This window comes from Boleophthalmus pectinirostris, unplaced genomic scaffold (genome assembly GCF_026225935.1).
Source record: "Boleophthalmus pectinirostris isolate CB_2022bp ecotype Guang Dong unplaced genomic scaffold, ASM2622593v1 HiC_scaffold_19, whole genome shotgun sequence".
NCBI lineage: Eukaryota > Metazoa > Chordata > Actinopteri > Gobiiformes > Gobiidae > Boleophthalmus > Boleophthalmus pectinirostris.
In genome coordinates, this window is record NW_026571140.1 from 22,983,791 (window position 1) to 23,003,753 (window position 19,963).

General features: G+C 39.1%; 4 protein-coding genes across 4 annotated transcripts; all 4 read right to left on the reverse strand.

Annotated features, from left to right (window-relative positions):
• Positions 1 to 955: 955 nt before the first annotated feature.
• On the reverse strand, positions 956 to 4,674 carry adpgk2 (ADP-dependent glucokinase 2). Its single transcript, XM_020938884.2, has 7 exons — positions 4,200 to 4,674; positions 3,268 to 3,427; positions 2,802 to 2,992; positions 2,577 to 2,673; positions 2,355 to 2,491; positions 2,137 to 2,273; positions 956 to 2,062 (listed from the first exon to the last, which is right to left on the reverse strand). Exons 1-7 carry the CDS (start codon positions 4,393 to 4,395, stop codon positions 1,508 to 1,510), a joined length of 1,473 nt encoding a protein of 490 aa, XP_020794543.1. The 5' UTR covers positions 4,396 to 4,674; the 3' UTR covers positions 956 to 1,507.
• A 145-nt stretch (positions 4,675 to 4,819) lies between these two features.
• ctsba (cathepsin Ba) lies at positions 4,820 to 8,387 on the reverse strand. The gene is made up of 11 exons (XM_020938756.2): positions 8,248 to 8,387; positions 6,932 to 7,059; positions 6,772 to 6,857; positions 6,453 to 6,567; positions 6,248 to 6,363; positions 6,085 to 6,170; positions 5,856 to 6,002; positions 5,664 to 5,780; positions 5,466 to 5,594; positions 5,315 to 5,390; positions 4,820 to 5,172 (listed from the first exon to the last, which is right to left on the reverse strand). Exons 2-10 carry the CDS (start codon positions 7,052 to 7,054, stop codon positions 5,317 to 5,319), a joined length of 993 nt encoding a protein of 330 aa, XP_020794415.1. The 5' UTR covers positions 7,055 to 7,059; positions 8,248 to 8,387; the 3' UTR covers positions 4,820 to 5,172; positions 5,315 to 5,316.
• A 1,048-nt stretch (positions 8,388 to 9,435) lies between these two features.
• Positions 9,436 to 17,589, reverse strand: LOC110172820 (XK-related protein 5-like). Its single transcript, XM_020938755.2, has 14 exons — positions 17,512 to 17,589; positions 15,698 to 15,915; positions 14,641 to 14,730; positions 14,347 to 14,452; positions 14,099 to 14,265; positions 13,064 to 13,197; positions 12,904 to 12,982; positions 12,650 to 12,819; positions 12,470 to 12,581; positions 12,211 to 12,378; positions 11,944 to 12,134; positions 11,796 to 11,867; positions 11,527 to 11,707; positions 9,436 to 11,426 (listed from the first exon to the last, which is right to left on the reverse strand). Exons 1-14 carry the CDS (start codon positions 17,523 to 17,525, stop codon positions 10,843 to 10,845), a joined length of 2,286 nt encoding a protein of 761 aa, XP_020794414.2. The 5' UTR covers positions 17,526 to 17,589; the 3' UTR covers positions 9,436 to 10,842.
• Positions 17,557 to 19,936, reverse strand: LOC110173100 (protein eva-1 homolog A-like). The gene is made up of 4 exons (XM_055154454.1): positions 19,784 to 19,936; positions 18,197 to 18,313; positions 17,790 to 18,134; positions 17,557 to 17,690 (listed from the first exon to the last, which is right to left on the reverse strand). Exons 2-4 carry the CDS (start codon positions 18,285 to 18,287, stop codon positions 17,578 to 17,580), a joined length of 549 nt encoding a protein of 182 aa, XP_055010429.1. The 5' UTR covers positions 18,288 to 18,313; positions 19,784 to 19,936; the 3' UTR covers positions 17,557 to 17,577.
• Between the last annotated feature and the right edge of the window lie 27 nt (positions 19,937 to 19,963).

Sequence of the window (19,963 nt, forward strand, 5' to 3'; positions counted from 1 at the left end):
TGGTAACAACATTATAACATAGATCAGAAATCAGTGTAATATGGGCCCTTAAAACATTTGTGATAACCTTAATTGAAGCATAACAAATGTGATCAAAATGCATTCAAACATATAAAGTAAAAAGCATGGACTAAAAGCACATGCATGCCAGTGATTCTGTTTATAGCCTAAAGAAATAATTTCAGAGGATAATGTAGGGGCCACTGTCAGCAACTGGCAATAGAAATAAGCCAAAATATGTCAACACAAAAGGAAAAGAAACTAAGCCAATTCAGCAAAGTTTTTTTTTGGTTTTTTTTTTATCTGCATCAAACTGCTTACATGCATGAAACAATCAGAACTGAACAGAAATGGCTGATATGACTTATGTAAGGCTTCAATGATAACAAAGTTGTACTAGACAACAGATTTTTTAAGCTTTTGGCATATTTGAGTTTTACAGAATAACTTGATTCAATATACCAAAAAAAAAGACATGAGTAAGTAAACACTCCCTTTATGAAAACAATCCAAGTAAGGCAAATTTGCAATTAACACACCCAAACAATCTCAGGTATTTCTTTCACACAAGTGATTTACAGGGATTTTGAGTCAATAAATAAACAAACACTCCACCTAAAATTACCCAATATATATACACACATACCGGAATGTAAGATTACCACAAAAAGTATCAGAAGTATTATTGATCAGAGTCTAGTTGCTTCAAAATGGCTCATACATAAACAATAGAATGCATTTAATATATTATTTTATATCTCTGCAAGGATTTGTATCTTAGCAGCATATTTTCCTGTTCCCCGTTATCAATGAAATCAAACAATACTTGTATAACTCAAAGCCAAATCAACTGCAACGATTTTCCATCATTTGGTCCAGAGTATAATAAAATAGAACCAGCATAAGACAAGAGCAGGAGGTAGAGAACTTGAATTGACATATCCAGCTACCAGTGGTCTTTTAACAACGCTTTTGTATTATTGCACTGCTGTATATCACACCTTATGTAATGGAAAAAAACAACAAAAGATACAAATATGTTTTCACAAAATGGGAAGAACAGTGGTTGACTTTTATGCTGCCCCTTGTTAAGTTTCCTATTCACTTTTAAAACACAAAGGTAGTAAGTGGAATTATTATGTTGTCAAATAGTCATCTATGTCCTTGCAGTTGAACATTTTGCTGCATAGTGGTTTAAATATATATATATATAAAAAAACTATTATGCAAACTTTGATGTCACATTGTGATGCATTGCTACTCTGATTTAGGTCTTATTTTATCCAGATCACCATGTTCCCTCAGACCCAAGGCTATAGTGTTGCAATAAGGCTAGGTTTTTTCAAGTGACAGAGTTGCTGTAAAAGGGTTGACCTGATTCTACCACAAAGAAAATATAAATCCTCATTAATGCTGACCGTATAGAAGTAACCAGCATCACATTCAATACTTGCATTTGCAGCAGTGGTAATTTTGCATGTCAAGTTTCCTAAATCACATTTTAAGACTAGATTTGCAGAACCAGGCCAGCAGCGGAGATGTTATCGCCTCCACCTGCTGTTTGGTAAACTTCGGTACAAACCAATACAGGTGCCACACAGATCTCGTAGTCTTGTTCATGCCAGCAGCTCACGGGCCTGCTTTCTTGAAGAGGGATGCGCTGACTTCCTTCCTGTCTGCTTACTGAGAACGAGTCATCCATGATTAGTCTTGCCTTACTAAGATCAATATGATTAGATCCACAAACATGGCGGTTGGCAGTGAGTGAGGCCTTGGCAGTGGCTGACATAGTGTTCTTCCACTGAGCCCCTCGTGTGACGATCATAGCTTGAAAGGCCAGTGTGTGAACATGAAGTCGAGTCAGTGGCTTCATTCTAGTTTGGTCGCCTTCGGTTGTCACTGCAAGTTTGTAGCGCTGGTTAAGGATACGATAAACTTCCCTCATTTGGTCCAAGACAGTGGCTACACGAGGATTTGGATCTGATAATACAGTGATGTTGGATCCTTTAAGAAGGCTGAGCAAGTTTGGAAGCTCTTGTTCATTCATCCCTAAAGAATCAGCCTATGAACAAGAAGATAAAATGTATTCAAACGTCATGCAATTATTTCAATTGGTTCTTGAATATCAATGCATACATAAGGTATAACATAATGTAGGAGGTCTTCCATGATACTTTCTTCAACAAAACTGGCCATTTCAAAGTGAGTACCAAGTTTGGCTGATGAGGAAGAAATAAGATCCGACAGACGAGATAGAAGAAAATCACGTTGACCTGAAGTAATGAGAAAAAACAGTAATAAGTCAAGTATAATAACAACATAAATGAAGCTGTTAAAACATATTGTATTTTCACCTGTTTGGAAGGGGAAACTATCCATCATCTGTAGCCCACCCACTACAAGCAGATCTGGCTTAAACTCTGTTAGTTTCTTAGCAAATTCCTCCATTGAGTCCAGGTATGGATTATGATCATCACTGTGTATTATGTATCTAAAATCACAACAACAAAACTCAACACTTATTAATGCCAGCTGTGAAATGTGAACAGTATAAGCATTTCAAGTGAGGCCTATACCTATTAGCCCTACGGGAGATATATGGTCCCCAAGTAGCACCCACTGGATATTCCAAGATTAGGTGAATATCTGGCTCTTCCAGTATTTTTCCTGCCACTGAAAAAGAGCAGCAAATATAAGCAAAGATTTACATTTGAGCTCAAGTCAAAGGACAGTGACCACATACTGAAAAAAGGTATTTAGATTGTATTAATATATTAAATGGCAGTTGTGTTTGCTTGTACCTGTAATATGCTCAGACAGGACATCAGTAAAGTCTGGGCTGAAGCTTCCGCCGAGCAACACATCACATCCCTCTTTTGCCAGGCGACCGGCCATTACCGGGGCATTACCCCCTACTGACCATCTGTTACCGGGCAGGTCACGGGAAGCTTCAACCAACTCACTAAAAAGCGTGTCATTTATCATAAAGCGCCTGCACAAGCACAAACCAGATAAAACATGAATAAGCAGGACAAACCTGTTACTAACAAATATTATCCAAAGAAAAACAATCTAATAAGGTTGGGGTGTGTCCAGCTTTATAAATTATTCCAAGTTAGACTTAGTGCTATAATCACATTCAATTTCAAAAGCAAGCAATCAATAATGCATATGATTTGGCTGTGGCATTCAGGACAACAGCTCATTCTGCAGGGGTCTTTTTGATTTAAAGAACATCTGCCTTTGTCTGATCTTAACACCACTTACTCTGCAGCAGCTCCAGGTGCAAAGAAATAAGCAAAGCTCTGAGCAAGTTGCTCAGTGTTTTCCAGGTAATCATGATGCAGGGGTTGCTCTGAAGGAATTAGGCCAATCTTATTTAGCAACGACACTCCATCCACCAGTAAATCTGCACAGCCCCCAAAACCTGCAGGAGAACAATTCATATAAAAGACAAAAAGCACAGGAACAAGACAGTACCAGCCACTGCCAATGGAGCTGGGGTGTAAGCATGCCAGCTATAACATACGTGCTGCGTCAGGAGCAACATGAGAGGCACGAGTGCCTATAGCTTGTAAAATTACACGTGCTGATATAGCCTCAGCTGCTGTATTAAATGTCTCTAAAAGTACTCCTTGGAGCACCTGTCTACTGTAGAAAAACTATACATTTTCGGCTAAACACATTAAGCTTGTTTCCTGTGAAAACATTTCAAGAGTAAAATCACAGAGAAACCATTTATCAGAAACCAGTTTATTTTAGGTAAACAAAACAAAATGCAAATGAGTAAGAATGATGCCTTGAGCGGACTTGAGACAAGACAAGACAATGGTCCACCTGTCAAAACTCACAATTCACACATGATTCAGTAGTTTACTGTAGTAAACAGCCCCAAAATGCAGAAGGGGTTTATTTATTCCCATTATAGATTATAGCTCTCTGGACGGTTCCAACAGGTCAGGGAGTGGATTTTCCCCCTATATATAAAACAATCTTACATGTTTTTACAGTTTCTTTGATGCGTCGTTTGATTATGATATAGGCTACATTTGTTTACATTAGCTTTACCATGTTACCCTCGGTCATTATAATACACAGAGAGTGTCTCAACATTTAGCTACGAGGACACAACTATAGATTTAACAAGATTCAGGACGGCTAGTCGAGTCTGATGAGGTTTACACAGCACATGCACTCACCAATGGCTACTTTAGGTCTGGCGACATTGTTGATCCCGACTTTTCGTTCAGCGCGTAGTAAAGAGGACAAAACTGTGTCCAGCCGGTCATCCAGTACAGTGCGTTCAGATGAGCGGAACCAGAAAGCCAAAAACACTACGAATAAGGACACTACAGGTCCATATTTAAACCAGGACACCCTTCCTCCTCCCTCCATAGTTCAGTCTGACTGTATATCACTGTTGTTCCTTGAATACGAGGCAGTAGCTCCACCTCTGAGGGCAGGTCTAGAAAGGAGTGTTTGTTTTGTGTATGCGAATGTCCCGTCCGAGTGGTGTTATAAGTAATAAATACGGGTTTACTGCATTTACTACAATGCTATTGCAGAGAACATGCATGGACACAATTTGACATCCATATGTCTAGATTCATAATTGTGATAAAACAATGAAACCAACAAAGTCTTTTGTTCAGGATATCTGGATGATAATCCCACAGGGGGGCGCTAAGGATACAATCAAATCCAGCCCACTTCTCCTTTTTATAGACACCAAAGCGGAAATTGTGGCAATGCAAACATAACCAGATTGAATCAGATCCATGAACACAATTCGTACAAAAGAAATAAAAAAAAACAAACAAACAAAAAACAAAGTTTATTTATTTTTTACACACTCATGAAGTGCTTCATTACAGTGACAGTAAAACAAAAATTTAACACTTAACAGCCAAGATATATGCACACATTAGAAATACTATTATAAAGAATTGCCATAAAAATGTGTCCAGCTAATTTAGGAGATATTGTTTGGCAGCAATAAGGCAATACTCTAGCGATGGCAGTCCCTAACAATCATCATGTAGATTATGGTTTAATTTTAGGCATCTGTGAACAACAAGACTGTTAAAAAATATATGACTAAAATAATGTTGCATGTAAAATGTGGGAGTGCATCATCCTCTAGAAATCCCCCAAAAATATATCAGTTAAAACCTGTGGGTAGAAAATATTTAAGTGAACAGGCATCCATTAAGGTCAACATGTTTATAAACCAAGTAGCCAACATACTTAAATTTAAAGGTACAATGTGAAAAAAATAACTGACTGTTCATTTAAACATTTAAGTTTTACTTACATCTACTTTGGGATGCCAGCTACAATCTCAGATTCAATGCCACAGTGATCTGACCCACGCAAAATTTTAAAGAAACCTAAAGACAAAAATTTAAGTCATTGTTAAAACATGGAGCATTGGTAAAAGTTTCAACGTTAAGGATGTTCCTCACCATTCTCGCCCCAGTCAGTGTTCCAGGAGTTGGCACAGAGCCAGTAGGGAACGCCATCCTCCTCTCCCCAGCCTAAAATCTTAATAGCATGACCACCAACCGCAGATCCAGAAACATGCTGATAAACTCCTGTTAAAATGAGTACCATTATAGGGGGAGTGCATGTATTACATTTGTATTAACATTCTGGGGAAGTACCTGATTTGTAAAGCAGAAAGTCTTCATAGACGATAAATGCGCCTTCCACAGGACCATTCTTTGAGATTTCAACCTGAATCTGTGACTCGTCTGACAACACACTGTAGGATGTTTTCCCTGCAAGTTGTTTAAGCAAGAAGTCAGTTTTATTGTAAAAGAACAGTTATCTGTTATGGACATTTATGGTCGTACCAAAGTACTTGTCTTTTTGGTATGTAGGGGAGTATCCAGGTTCACATTGCGCTACACATTCAGGAGTGTCTCCTCCTTCACCGGTGCAGGGAGGCCTGCTGCCATTTACATGGTGCTCACAGGGAGGGATGGTGTATGGACGACACCCTGTGAAAAGACCAAACACAATTATGAACACAGTTTATTATTCCAGTGATTTAAGAGGCTGCTGCGCCAAAACCGCACTGACCTTCGTGAGAGTTATACAGGCCTCCAGTGACAAGCCCTTGCTCAGTCCAGAAATCCCAAGCTGCTGAAGGGTAGCCTCCATTACACCTAAAGACATTGTCAAATGGAATTCTCAAATATTGTTTTTAATGAACAGATTCCTTAATAACAATGTTGCCCCTTACCCCATGCCACAGCTATCACAGCAGGTCAGCAAATCTTCAGCAGAGATCTCCACACTGATTTTACCGGCGCTATGGACACACACACGGTCTGAAATGGCCTCTGCTGCACCAAAGGCCTACACAGCACAATCATAGTCAAATATGGAAATACAAAACATAAAATTATTGATGCAACAAGCAAATGAGCTACAGCAAAATTACTTGCCCAGCATGATCCACAAGACCCTTGATCTCTGATCTCTTTAATGGTTGGACAATTTGGCCACTGCTCTCTGGAGTCAAATTCTTTAGGTACTTTCAGGTCACCAGCATACTGAACCCTATGGAGAAAACACAAACAAGTTTACCAACAAGCATTAAACCTTGGTCTTAATCTGTAAATGAATACTCCGCATTGGTCTCATCTATAGAAATGTAAGAGGATTTAATTGTACTCTATGGCCCATGCTCTTTGCTATGAATGTGAATAATGGCTGAAGGTTGTTGACTTGCAAACTTAAGTTGTTTTCATGCATGAAACTCACATGACAGGGAGTTTAGGTCCTTTTAGCAGCGTACCACAGAGCTTCTGCACGTAACTGTAGTCTGCATTATGGAAGTTGTGACCAGCCTGAAGGAGAAACCAAGATTCACTTTAACTTCAATGAAACAAACACTGACTTGTAAATATAAACAGACACTGACCTTCCAGGTGGTGTTGATTTTGTTGATGTAGTTGATCATGTCACTGGACAGTGGGTGAAATCGAGGTCTGGCCAGGCTCACCGACAAACTGGCAGCCAATACAAAAAAGGCTGCTTTCCACATTTTCTCTAAAAAATTCACAACTGTTAATATCCCCAAGATGTAATGTATTGAAAGGTAAATAATTGGAATGTAAACCACTTGTCTCCCATCGAGTGCAATTATTCAACCAGCCAAGTCAGCGTACTTTCTTGCACTTAAATTTTCAAGATCCGGCACCAAGTATTCAGCACTTGAGAAAGCAGAATTTTAAGCATCATGTCATATCATTATGTTGTTTGTTACATGGCATAGGCCAAATCAAGCAGCTCGGTTTAAGATAAAGGTCTAAGAAGTCAGAAGTGAAACCATAGCCGTCACCACATGACTGTTTAAAAATGTGTTAGTTGAATTTCCATTTAAGTTCCTTATTTGAATCACTTGAAATGCAATGGAAATATAAGAGTCAAGTAGAAATATCTGTGGTCTGCTCTACCAGGCAATATAAAAGACATACATGATAAACCTTTATTTGTCCCACAATGGACAAATTGGGGGATAAATTAGAGTGTTGAAATTACAACACAAAGTTGAAAAGAACAGCTGGAAAATTACATGCATCATAATCTTGACCAAGATAAATTATACACTAAAATCACCGTGTCAATGTTGAGTCTTTCTTCAGAAATGTCACTAAACCCACAAAGACATTACCTTGGCGAATGTGCGGCCCACAGGTTTGCTTGTTGGTTTATCGTTTGTTTCTTTTTATATTACAAGCATGACAGATTTTCTCCCACTACCAGTTTTATCTGATATAGGCTAAAAGACGGTAGCCTACTCATTTAAAGGGAGTTATCCAGGAAAGATACTTTCACTTTTAGACCTGTATAGCCTCAAGCCCTCTAATGTTCAGTTACTTTAGTCTTTAGTTACATTTCTCCAAAACGCATTGATTCAAACGCTATAGTGAAATTATTATTGATAAGGCGCGAGTGTGCTGGGTTCTTGGCTCTTCGTAAACTCTCTGATCAGGTATGGGCATGTTACCATCAGTGAAAACAACCAGGTGAATCAAGGAAGAAGTGCGAGGAGGCATAGTCACGCTAGCAAGACGGAAGCAAAAATATCAGAAACAAACAAAGCTGAGATTTGCAGGTAAACAGTTTTAGGGCGTCCTCTTTAACACTACTACAATAACTAGGACACATTCAATCACTGTCGGCTGCATAAACAAGATAAAATGTTATTCTAGAGATAAATTTCAGACTTTGTACCTGTTTTTGTAGACTCCTATCTTCTTTCTGTGGAGGTGAAATGACTTGACCGCAACACGGTTCTATGCCATTTATTCATCAAAACCACGTGATTAGTCATATGAAGGCATCTCATGTGACCAGGAAATAAGTATTAAGTTTCGTTCTTTTCTTTAAATTTTTCTTTATTGATTTAGTTTTTTTTATTGTTGATTAATTGCATTTTTATGATATGATGATGATATGAATATATATATATATTTTCTGTTTTTTTGTTTTTTTTGTTTATTTAGTAAAGAGGCGTCAAGGCGAATTTGTTTGAAAGGCTGCACTTTGGTTAGCGGACACAAGGGGCGCCAATGAATATTTACCACAGTCTGGTATTTACCCATATTAACCACGGTCTTTACTGAAATATGCCAAGTCATGCTTCTAATGGGTTCATCAGTCTTGCTGTTATTGCTATTTTCTGATCTATTTTATAATGTTGCTTCCTCATCAAAAACATACCTGTAGTTTTAGGCCACGATCTTCTCTCAAACTGAAGACTCTGTTCCACCTTGTGATGTCTTGGGGTATTACAGGAAGTGCTCCACTGTGTTTTAAACTCCACACACCTTCACTTGAATCATTTGGATAATTTCAGCCCTTGAACTGCCAATCTCTAATGAACAAAGGGTAAAAGGTAGCTATTAACTTGAAAACTACCACTTAATGACATCACAAAGTGGAACAGAACATAATGAACTTCTGAGATGTAGATAGACTAATAATAAAGAATTACTCAAACAAAACACAATTTTGAGTATGTTTTTGAAGAGGTAACATTCTAACATTGATTAAAGCTCATAAGAGTCAATTTTGAATAATAAAGGACCATTTAATTCAATGCTCTTGTAAACAATTACATAGCCCATAGCTAAAAATGGTGATCATGTGACACTGAAGTAAAAGGAGAAATATTACTTTTGAGACAGCCACTGAGAAAATCTTTAGTGACAATGAATTTTCTGTTCCCTTTATTGGTCTAATTTTAATGAGTTAGCAATAATACTGTGGTTTCAGCAAGACAAATTATGAGACAGATAGTCTTTTTCTTAACTAGCTGATAAATTGAATGCGAAAGTGTATGTGTAGCATGCAGCTTGACTGCAGTGTATGTACATTAGAAATAAAAAAAAATTACTTTGTTTTTCAAAAGATCTGTTTATTGATTCATTATAGCACAGTTAGTGAACCAGTAGATCCAAAAATTGAATTGAGTCAAGTGGTTAAAGAAGAGTCCATAGTAAATTTGCAGACAATGTGCCATATTTCACACTGGACACATCAGACTGTCTAACCCTAAACCAGTTATCAAGACTGAATGCCAATATAAATGAGTGTATAATAATCATATTTAAAATAAAATGAAAGTTGTTGAAGTCACAGGACAATATGCGGAAACAGAGCCACAACTTTTACTTTTGGAAGCTACATTAAGCTGCATATTACGTTTTAGAATGTGTTGCGTGTGTGGGGTAGAGATCATGTGAATCTGGCAGTAACTCCAATTGCAGCATGCAGTGACTATCAGCAATCACAGTGCACATTTATGAGGCAGCACCAGTAAAACATGTATCTCCTTTGATTTTGTGAGTATGATGGCAACAACACACAATGACAATAAGGCCATACAAAAACAATATCAATCATAGAAAAACAAACATTCAAGGAAGATCATTTTGACAGTATTGTAAATATTTTACATTTGCAGTCCCTTTGCTGTATACAGTACATTTTGTGAATAAAACTACCATCCAAAACAAAAATACATAGAAAAGGGTCATTTCTATACCTTTTACACTTTGTGTTTATTTGTATGTATGTATACACTTATTTATTATAAACTTTAAGCATGTATATAAATATTTAGCTATAACAGTAATGTATATTTTCTTAATTATTTCTAGTAATAATGTCTATATTCTCTTTCTGTATGGCATGTACCATAGTTCTACGAAAAAAATTAAATAAAATTATAAAGTGCAGTGTGAGGAGAGATTTGATAACTGTAACATACCATCAGTGTAAAGATGAGTTCATATATGTAAACGCTAATCTGTGACTGGATAAGTGGTTAGATAAAACCTATCTGATGAGCATGTTTTCAAAGTGTGGCTTTTCACCAAAGTATTATGCAAGCATGCTTTCAGTTTTTATGTTCCATTTACATTAATGCTCATTACACTAAAATAATACTAAGATCTCTTCAGAGAAATCTCTTTGATAATCCCATAGACTGTAACTTTCAGGTTGTCAACTTCAACTTTAAATAAAATGCTTGTATTTTAAAGCAGGTCTTTACAGCTTTGTTTGAATTGTTTACATGAAATAATCTACATTGATTGCATTTTGTCATCAATGAATTCCAAAAGATACAATCAAATTCTGCATTATAAGCTTCATACAGGCCTGTGTAATACTTTTTACTTAGATTTTTGTAGCAAAATTAAAATAGCTACTGATATAGTATTAATTGAAATATAAACTGATAATTTTAAAATCACAAACTGCCAAATATAAAAATTCATTAACTTAAAACATTAAGCTCGATTATCTGTCACCTTGTTTTTTTTACACCATTCTTTCTCGACTATCCACGAACTGAACAATCTGTTTTCGGGCATGTGAGATGACTGGTGTGAGGGGCACTATGGGAGTGCCAGGGGTACTAGCACCCGGAGTTGAAGCCACAGGAGTCGATGTACCAGGAGTCCCACATGGAGTTACCCCAGGGGTGGTTCCTGGGGTGGCTGGGATGACTACAACTGGAGAAGGGCTTTCCGTCCCAGGTCTTGGCTCCGCTCGTGGGGTGGATGTAACAAAACGCGCCTCCCTAATCCTGTATGGACTCCTGTAGCTGGAGATCGGGGACAGCTCAGATCCCCAGCCCAGATAGCTCCCACTGGAGGGCGACTGTGCGTCTGCACTGAAGTATAGCGTGGTGTCAACTGGGAAGATTGGCTTTCTCTCTGGAGAAGTGAGCAGGAGTGGAGAGCGGCGTTCTGGGGACCATCCTGGAGTCTTGATGTCCAGAGAAGCCACAGAGGAGGAGGCCTCAGTCAGAGCTGCGTTACTGTCACCATGATGCAGGCTCCCAGCACGAGGAGAGGAAGGCGTAACTGAGCCATAGGCAGCACTTTGAAAGTCATCTTCACCTTAGAAAATAAAAATTATGTTTAATTTATGTATATCACAAATAAACACTGAATCACATGTAAATATTCTTTTGTACAGAGGATTTGTTTAAGTTCAAACCTCTTTCTGATGGAGCAGCGCTGGACTCATCTTCTGCAGACTCTTCTGGAATTGCCTCTTGGACTGGAATAATCTCTGGAAATTTTCTGATATCCTGGATCGTTGTCGGAGGAGTCTGTCTCACTGGTCTGGCTATTACAGTGCTGGGAGCTGGCTTAGGCAGCTGGACAATTTCTTGAGGCTAAAAATACCAAAACACAATATATATTTAATGTGATTATTACTAATTTAAGTTAACCAAAAAAAATACACCTATAATGTTAATGTACTTGTGGTGCCTCCACTTGTTGTGGTGGGGGTGGTGGGCGAACAACAGGAACATGGGGCTGAATAGGATAAACCTTTAAAATCAGAAAAGAATATATTTATACTTCATTTGTATAAACACTGTTAAGAAGAATCATAAGTGTAACAAACCCGGGGGACATGATGTTGATCCGGTGAATGGATTTCTTCCGAGAGACCCATGAGTCCCGCCAGACCCCCCTCACCATATGCTGACCATATCCTGGGTACGTCTCCAGTTTTTAAGGCCAAGCGAATGAGCAGCCAGTGATGATGTCTCCAGCCCTCCCATTGATGAGGGAGGTCCATCAGGGTCCCACCACCTACATATAACATATCGGCTTGTTATAACAGATTTATTATTACAAAATACAAAAAGTCTGCAAGTTCAGGACACACCAGAGAGTGTAGCTTGTCGGTGGTAAGAAGCTGGATCTTTCTCATTGAGAGTGAGTGAAGAGCCACGTTCCATGCAGGCTCCACCTATTCCTCTGTGACGAATACTCTGAAAGATCTCGAAGGACTTTGGGTGAAGGAAACGATAGTATAGGACTAAAGCTATAACTCCTAAAGAACAAAAAAAATCCATGAAAATGTTGAAATGGGAATCAAAACACCATTATACAGTATGTGCCAAAATAAAAAAAATGATTTTTACCAATGAGGAAGCTGCAGAAGATTGCAGCAGGTATGCCAACTGTATCCCATGACACCATTGTAAACAACCAAGAAGAAGCCAGAAGAAGGAAGGCATTTTCCAAAAACATTACCTGTAACAATAGCTGAAATTAGTGGCTCATTTCTATATTTTAGAACTAAGATGTATTGTGCTTCTTACCAAATAGAATCCAGCCATGCGATATCTTGACTGGCCATACTTCACATTGAGGAAAAGGAAGACATGGATGGCTCCCAAAACAACATTGAACACTCTCCATCGAGCAGTGGATCGTATAATGTCTGTCTGCTGGGAAACCATCCAAAAAGTCGCACCAAGCCAGTGGACCCCTGATGTACACAACCAAATCTTTAAAACAAATTCAAGGTACATACACCACATTTATGGTATTTATTTCTGTATATTTTTCTCACCAATAACTCCTAAAATCCACTGTTTGAAGATTCGTGTGAAAAGCATGAGGACAGCAAAGCGGGACCCCAGCATTCCGACCTGTACAGAAAAAACACAAGTTACAGTAAAAGTGATCTTCCATAAGAAAACACAAAGCATTAACATGATTAATTCTCTCACCCTCCAGAGCAGGCGACACAGGATGGCAGCAGGAGTCATGTGAAGGTGTCCAGGTCTGATCAGAGAACACGCTCTGGCATAAAGGACCAACGCCCAGGCTAGAGACAGCACACACACTGCAAAGCACACGGAGGCTGGGGGACAGGAAACATGCATGTTTAAAACTTAAATTTAAAACTTGTGGTGCACCTCAGAACAAATATAAATCACAACTAAATCAGCCCAAAAATGGAAAATATCTTCAGTTATGTATACACCTTTTAAGTAGAGTAAGATCCACATACTGTAAGTTGCCGGTAGTACTTTATGGTGATTATGTAATAATGTAATATTTTGACTAGTAGACACATAGCCTTCACAAACACCCACTTAAAATGTGGACTGTGTAACTGTTCTATTGGAGGTCAGCCACATACTTGTCTCTATGGAGATGTTATGGTCAAGGAGAGTAAGCTGTGTAGTGCCATGACTGAGAACCCATCTCCAGATTTTGAAGTAGGCCTAGCTGAAGGATTTTTACCTATTGTGCATATTTTTGGTTGTTTGTGGAAAGTAGAGTGCCTGAAATAAATTCTCCAAAATACGCTGAGAAACATACAAATTCCACATATAAAGGCCCAGCAGCTTGGAAGTTGAACTCAGGATTTTCTTGCTGTGAGGCATAAGCAGTGTTGACACAGCTACCATGCCGCCAAAGGAGGTAGTAGCTAAGTAAAGTTACATTGTGCACATTTAAAGCCACAGTATGTAATGTTTTAGTCTTTTTTTTTTTTCATTTTGTGTGTGTTTATTGTACTGAAAAACATGTGTCCTTACTCTGAACGAGCTCACATCTCCACAAGCCTGACTCTTATTTGGCCTGGAGAAGGGCCTCCCACTGCTTGTTTCCTTTAGAATGTTGTTCCTCTGGCTCTAATCTTTTAAAGTATAGCATAAATCTATTCTATATCCATCTATTTCCTTAGAGAATGTTCCTAAGTATGGTTTTAGCTTTCTATTCCATATGCTTATTGTTTCAATGACAAAGCAGTTTACTTGGAGACTTGATGCCAATATCGGTGCAGATGAGGACATAGGTCTGCAGCAGCGTCTGTGGTAGGGTGACCACAAGAGCTTCAAACAGACGCAAAGCTGATACATCCGCCTGCTGCATGATTTCTCCATAAGCATCAATGTCCGGAAGACGCATGCACTCCCACAGCCTGAGGGAATACAAGCGGTACACTGTGAGGCAGGTTTAAGGTAATTTATATAAATAAATTAAACATACTTTTTATTATTACCTCTTGAAGATACCAAGGTGTAGTATGTGTGTCCAAGTAAGAGATTTCCTGCGAATACGACCGTCTGACAGGTACCAAAGATAGCTGAGCCACTGTGGACCCCATCCTCAAAATAAGCCATAAGGAAGAAGAGGATTTAGTCATACATCGCATTTCATAAATAGGCACAATACAGAGCACAGCCTACAGATTGTAACAGAGGATTGTAATACATAAAAAAAAAAAAGAAAAGAAAACACAGGCCTATAAAACTGCCAGGTAACTTCATCATGTTGGTGAGTATTGTGTGATCACCTGGCAGCAGGAGCAGTGCAGTCAATCCAGCCAGATGAGCATAGCAGTAGTTGTGACCAATCCACAAATAGTAAACAAAGCAGTAGATCACTGGGTAAACAAGGTAAGATGAGATAATGTTTCATTAACAACAGAGGAAGGGGCACTATGCAACTTTTCTGGTGACAGATACATACTGCAACTTTAGCACACACAGCCCAACATACACAAATGTAAAAAGGTTTACTGTCAGTAAACAAAAATAAACTTATCTTTGAAGAATTACAAAACTGATGATATAGGCCTAGTCCCACTAATGTGTCCCTGTCAGATACAACTTAATCTAAAAATATAAATTAAAGGATTAATAATAAAAACATAATACACTTTTTAATATTTTTTTCTAAATGGGCTATATAGGCTTAGCTATTTCCACGATAAGACTTAATTCATACATGAACCTTTGCAATATGGAGATACCATTGCTTGGCAGCTTTCTATTCCAAATGACCTTGCTGTAACCACCCCATACAAAATCTTTCCTGCATCATTCTACAACGTTTGCCCCATCTGCCCCATCATGGAAGCCCGTCACTGTTAGTCTGGAACTCTCCTTTGCTTCGTGTAATTTGAACCAGGACAGCTGCCAAACAGGCGGGATACAGGGCTGAGGCTCCATCATGGGGTCCGCCCATGAGAGTCTCCAAAAAGGCGCTAATATGTGGAAATGTAGACTCTTACTGTTGCTGCAGTGCATATATCATTAACATGAGTCTGCAGTTTAGAGTGCGCCAGAACGCAGTGTAGAAATATACCGCATTAAGATAAAACAGATTTCGACTCAGTCATAAAGTAGGCCAATAGCCAATCAACTTCACTTACAGAAAACCATAAGTGAATTTACACTGTCACATATATCAACAATTATTTGACAAAACAAATGGTTTAACCCCCCTCTCTCTATCACGCACAAGCATGCTACTGCTGTTGTGCCCGTTTGATGTCCTCAGTCTGCTCCACTGTTTGTGCGTGTGTCTTCGTGCGTGCGTAATATGTGCGTGTCCCAGGTAGGACTCACGCGCCGTCCTCTCTGCGACAATGAGGAGTGCGGTAACAGCGAAGACGCAAACTTGGCAGCAGGACATGCAGGCTCCTCCATCGGCGGGAGTGGAGTAGTCCCTCATGGTGCCGGATGAGACAGGACACCCGGACCTCCCTGTGTTGTGGCGGGCAGAGCAGTAGAACAGGGCCGGGACCTGGCGCGGTTCGGGAGGGGTCCAGCTGCAGTAGCCCGCTCTATGCCCCACCGCAACGTCACAGCGTCCCGTTAAAGAGATAGCACTGCAGACTTTTGCAACTACCAATCGTAAGAAAAGTGTTTCGGGATCATAGACTATGTAAAGAAGTCTATATACATATATTTTAAATACAAGTACAAGTAACCTACAGTCTATGGCCGAGATGCTGATGCCAAAAAAACTGACACACATGGCATAGGTCTCATGCATTCAGTTGTAGCTTTACGTGGATGCTCTTAATTAGATTTTCCAATAATTTTAGCAAGGTGCATGTTTCACACACAAAAAATAAGCTAATGTAAGCAAAGGAAGGTATTAGTGTGAGTTTTATAGCTTTTATTAAAAGGCTTATACTTTCTGATGTAGAGTATGTTGTGTTGTTTCCTCATCATAAACAGACCTGGAGTTGTGTTTTGTTTCATTCACACCTGTTTAACCCACAAATCCTGCATATTTAGGCTGAGTTCTTTTCTCAAGCAGAAAATACTGTTCCACCTTGTGATGTCATGTGGTAATATGGCGGAGGAAGTGCTTCACTGTGTCTTTAAACTTCATGCCCCTTCACTAGAAACATTTGAATTATTTCAGTCCCGGAATTACCAATCTTTACTGAACTAAACATAAAAGATAGCTGTTAACTAAAAAACTATCACTTCATAACCTCAAGATGGAACAGAGCACTTTGGAGATGTACACAAACTAATAATAAATGGTTATTTAAACATGTGTGAATGAAACAAAGCACAACTCCAGGTATTTTTTGAGGAGGCAACAATAACATGGTTAAAAGCTCAAACAAGTCAATTTTAATACTAATACAGGACCTGTAATCTATACACATTTAGGTTAAGTTAAGACACACTATAGTTAAAGTTGTAGTTTTGTTTTCAGTGATAGCTACTTTCCACTGGGTGTGTCATAGCATTTTCTTAGTTTGTTCGTTCCTATTTGTTCTGGACCTGGCCAATTCCTTTAAGACAAAACAGTTTATGTCTTCTGTGTGGCAGAAAAATACTTTTTTGACAAATTTATTATTTGGTTTCATCTCCAAATCTAGACAAAGGCTATACACTTACTGTGTTGAGAATTGTAAGAAAACAAGATTTATTTTGTGCAAGCACTCCTCAGGAACTCATTGCTCACAGAGACTCACAGTGTTATCAGTACACTCAAGCACAGACAGATGAATACTTTCTGCTGGAACTTTTATAGAATCTGACAATACGCAGTATATCCAAGCTGCCACTAGAGGGCACAGATGCACAAGTTCTATCAGTGTATCTATAAAAACAGCCTAAATGTTAACCTGTCTCTTTGCAATGCATGTTGATACAGTATTCCTATACTATATTAGTGATAATCTTTATGATTTAATTCATATTGAAACTTCCATTTTTGGGAGTTTGTAAATGTGCAAAACATTAACCAGACAGTTCTAATGGGCTCCAATTTACTGACTTAAATATTATTCAAAAAGTAGCCAATATACGAAAGAGAGTTGCTTGACCAGGAACACCTTTTTATCCCACATATTCAGCAACAAAAATATGCCAGAGTCGATGCTACCAAATAGTCCTCTAAAGTGTAACTATACCTGCATAAGAGCATGGTCAGTGATTACTGACACAGTTGCTGGTGTTTACTGGAGATAAAGAGTATGTTAATAATATCTGTTGAGGCTCTGAGTGACAGTTCTGATGTCCGGCTGTCCATTCATCCAGATTTCCCTGAGAACTCGCTCCCGCTCCTCCAGTCTCTGTGCTCGGTCCAGCTCTGAAACACAAAGATCTTAATGTCATTTGACAGTTAAGATGACAGGGTGGGACTCACACCTCCATGTAGAGGTATAAAATAATCACAAAGGAGTGTTACCCTCTGCTGATGTAAACATGGTAGCATTCAGTAAAGTCCTTTCAAAGCGCCTGCGTCGCTGTGCAGACACGTCACATGATTCATCCCAGTCCCCTGATTCGCTGTCCCCTGTGGGCCTTGTCCCATATGGGACCACACTGTTGTGCATGTTACTGTCAGGGTGCTGATGGAGTGGACAGCCGGGGAGGCGTCGAGGATGCCTGCACTTATGTCTCTTCTTAGGAGGGTTATTGCCATAGTGACAGTCCGCTCTGCAGTGAATCTGGAAGACTATGGCACAAAGAGTGAGCAGGAGCCCTGCACAAACTCCGCCCAAAAACACCAGCGCTGTCCTCTCAGGCTGCTCTGCAGGAGCACAGGCATCTTATCAGTCTAATAAAGACCTATGTTTTCAAAGTGAAATCTACCTGCTACAAAGGTGTATGCTGCCAGAATGTTGCTAAGCAAGGCCATGTCCATCTTCTCCTCCATAGTTGGACTTCCTACTGTTGCATTCATGGTAACAACCCAAAAGACCTGATTCTCTGCAAAAGTTACACGTCATAGAAACACATTAAACAATCATTAATAATAATTAATTGTATCACACAATTCAAAGGACATGTTGATAGTTGTTGCTTTTCTGTTGCCATCATGTATTAAATAATGAGATTAACCAGCACAATTGTAAGACACTTAAGGACCCTCTACACAGATCGTCCCTATTACAGGTTATAAACCTCTATCTAATATATAAAAATCAAACATTAAAAAATCTCAGTGTTTTTCTTTTGAGATGGACAAAGACATTTTCAGTTGTGTTGTGTTCAAAGTACTGCAAAAACACACAGTACATGTGCAGTATATTTTATAGCTACATAATCTCCACCTCTTGAATTAAATACCAGTAAATACATTCACTCTTATACTCTTCTGTCTAGACATGCTATGTACTCCTGTGTGCTCAGACATGCCTCAAAGCTATATTTTTGTTTGAATTTGAACAGCTTTCATTGTTATAGCCTTTAGTGCTTGTTTTCATAAACTTTGAATGTCAAATGTTTATTGACAAATGATGTACAATGTGAGGTAAAAGAAAACATACAGAGACCTGTCTGTCCTTCTTTTCATTAGTTTGTATTAAACACCTGCGGTAAAGCCTCAGCACTAACAGTGTGCATTAGTCCATAGAACTTGTCACATTATGCCGAGCTCAAAGCCAAGCTAGCTGCACTGATTCTCAGAGGAATTACGCTGGTGGACGCTGCAGGTAAAGAGTGCCCTTCTCTAGGCCTTGGTCACTGCCTTTGGAATGGGACAAATAAAGGTTATTTTGGGTGACCTCTTATCACCAATTTTGAAAATATTTTTTGTTTATTTTTATAGAAATATTGGCATTGACAAAGACTTTTTGTTGACTATTTGTTTTTGCCACAGTAGGGCAGGCACTGACTCAACAGCTACACTGTTAAGAATGTACAGGATAAATGACTTACTTAATCACACTTTGTTGGCTTTATAGTTTAAAAGAACATGTTGCGCAGATGTTCATTAGTATCACACTGAGATCATTTAGGGAAAGACCTGCCAAAATTCTCAATCAGCTGCTCATAGAGTTATGTAATGACATTAGTATGAACCATTTGGCCCCAAGCCCATTTCTTACAAGCTGCTGCTGACGCTGTCTGGAGCTGTGCTCTTAAGACATTACTCCTCTAATACAAGATGTACAGAAACACAGTTAGATTTGCCTTCTTTTTGAAACCCACCCTTTCTAATGGGCTCTGGCTGACTGGAACAGACAGAGGAGTCAGGCGCTCATCATTAAAGCGTATTTGCCCTGCTTGTGTTTTGACTGTGACAGTAATGTGCAGTGACAGTGGCCTTTTTTTGCTCTGCATTGTTCCTGAGTGACCTCAAAAGAGGCTGAATCAAAGAAGACAAAAGCATTTCTTCTCTGCTGTGTTTTTATTTTCTAAAGCTCAAGTCAACATCTGGAGAAGCCTATTCCTTACCTTGTGGTCTTGTCAAGAGTCCATTTAAAATTGCCTCCTCTCGTCCTCCTCCAGCGGCGTGCTTCGGTTGGGTTGCTCCTCGTGCTCCTGGGTCTCCTCTGGCTCTGGACACTAGTGCTCTTTGCACTCAGCTCTCTCCTCCCCTGTGCTGTCCTCTTCTATTATCTCCTCTGCTTTCCC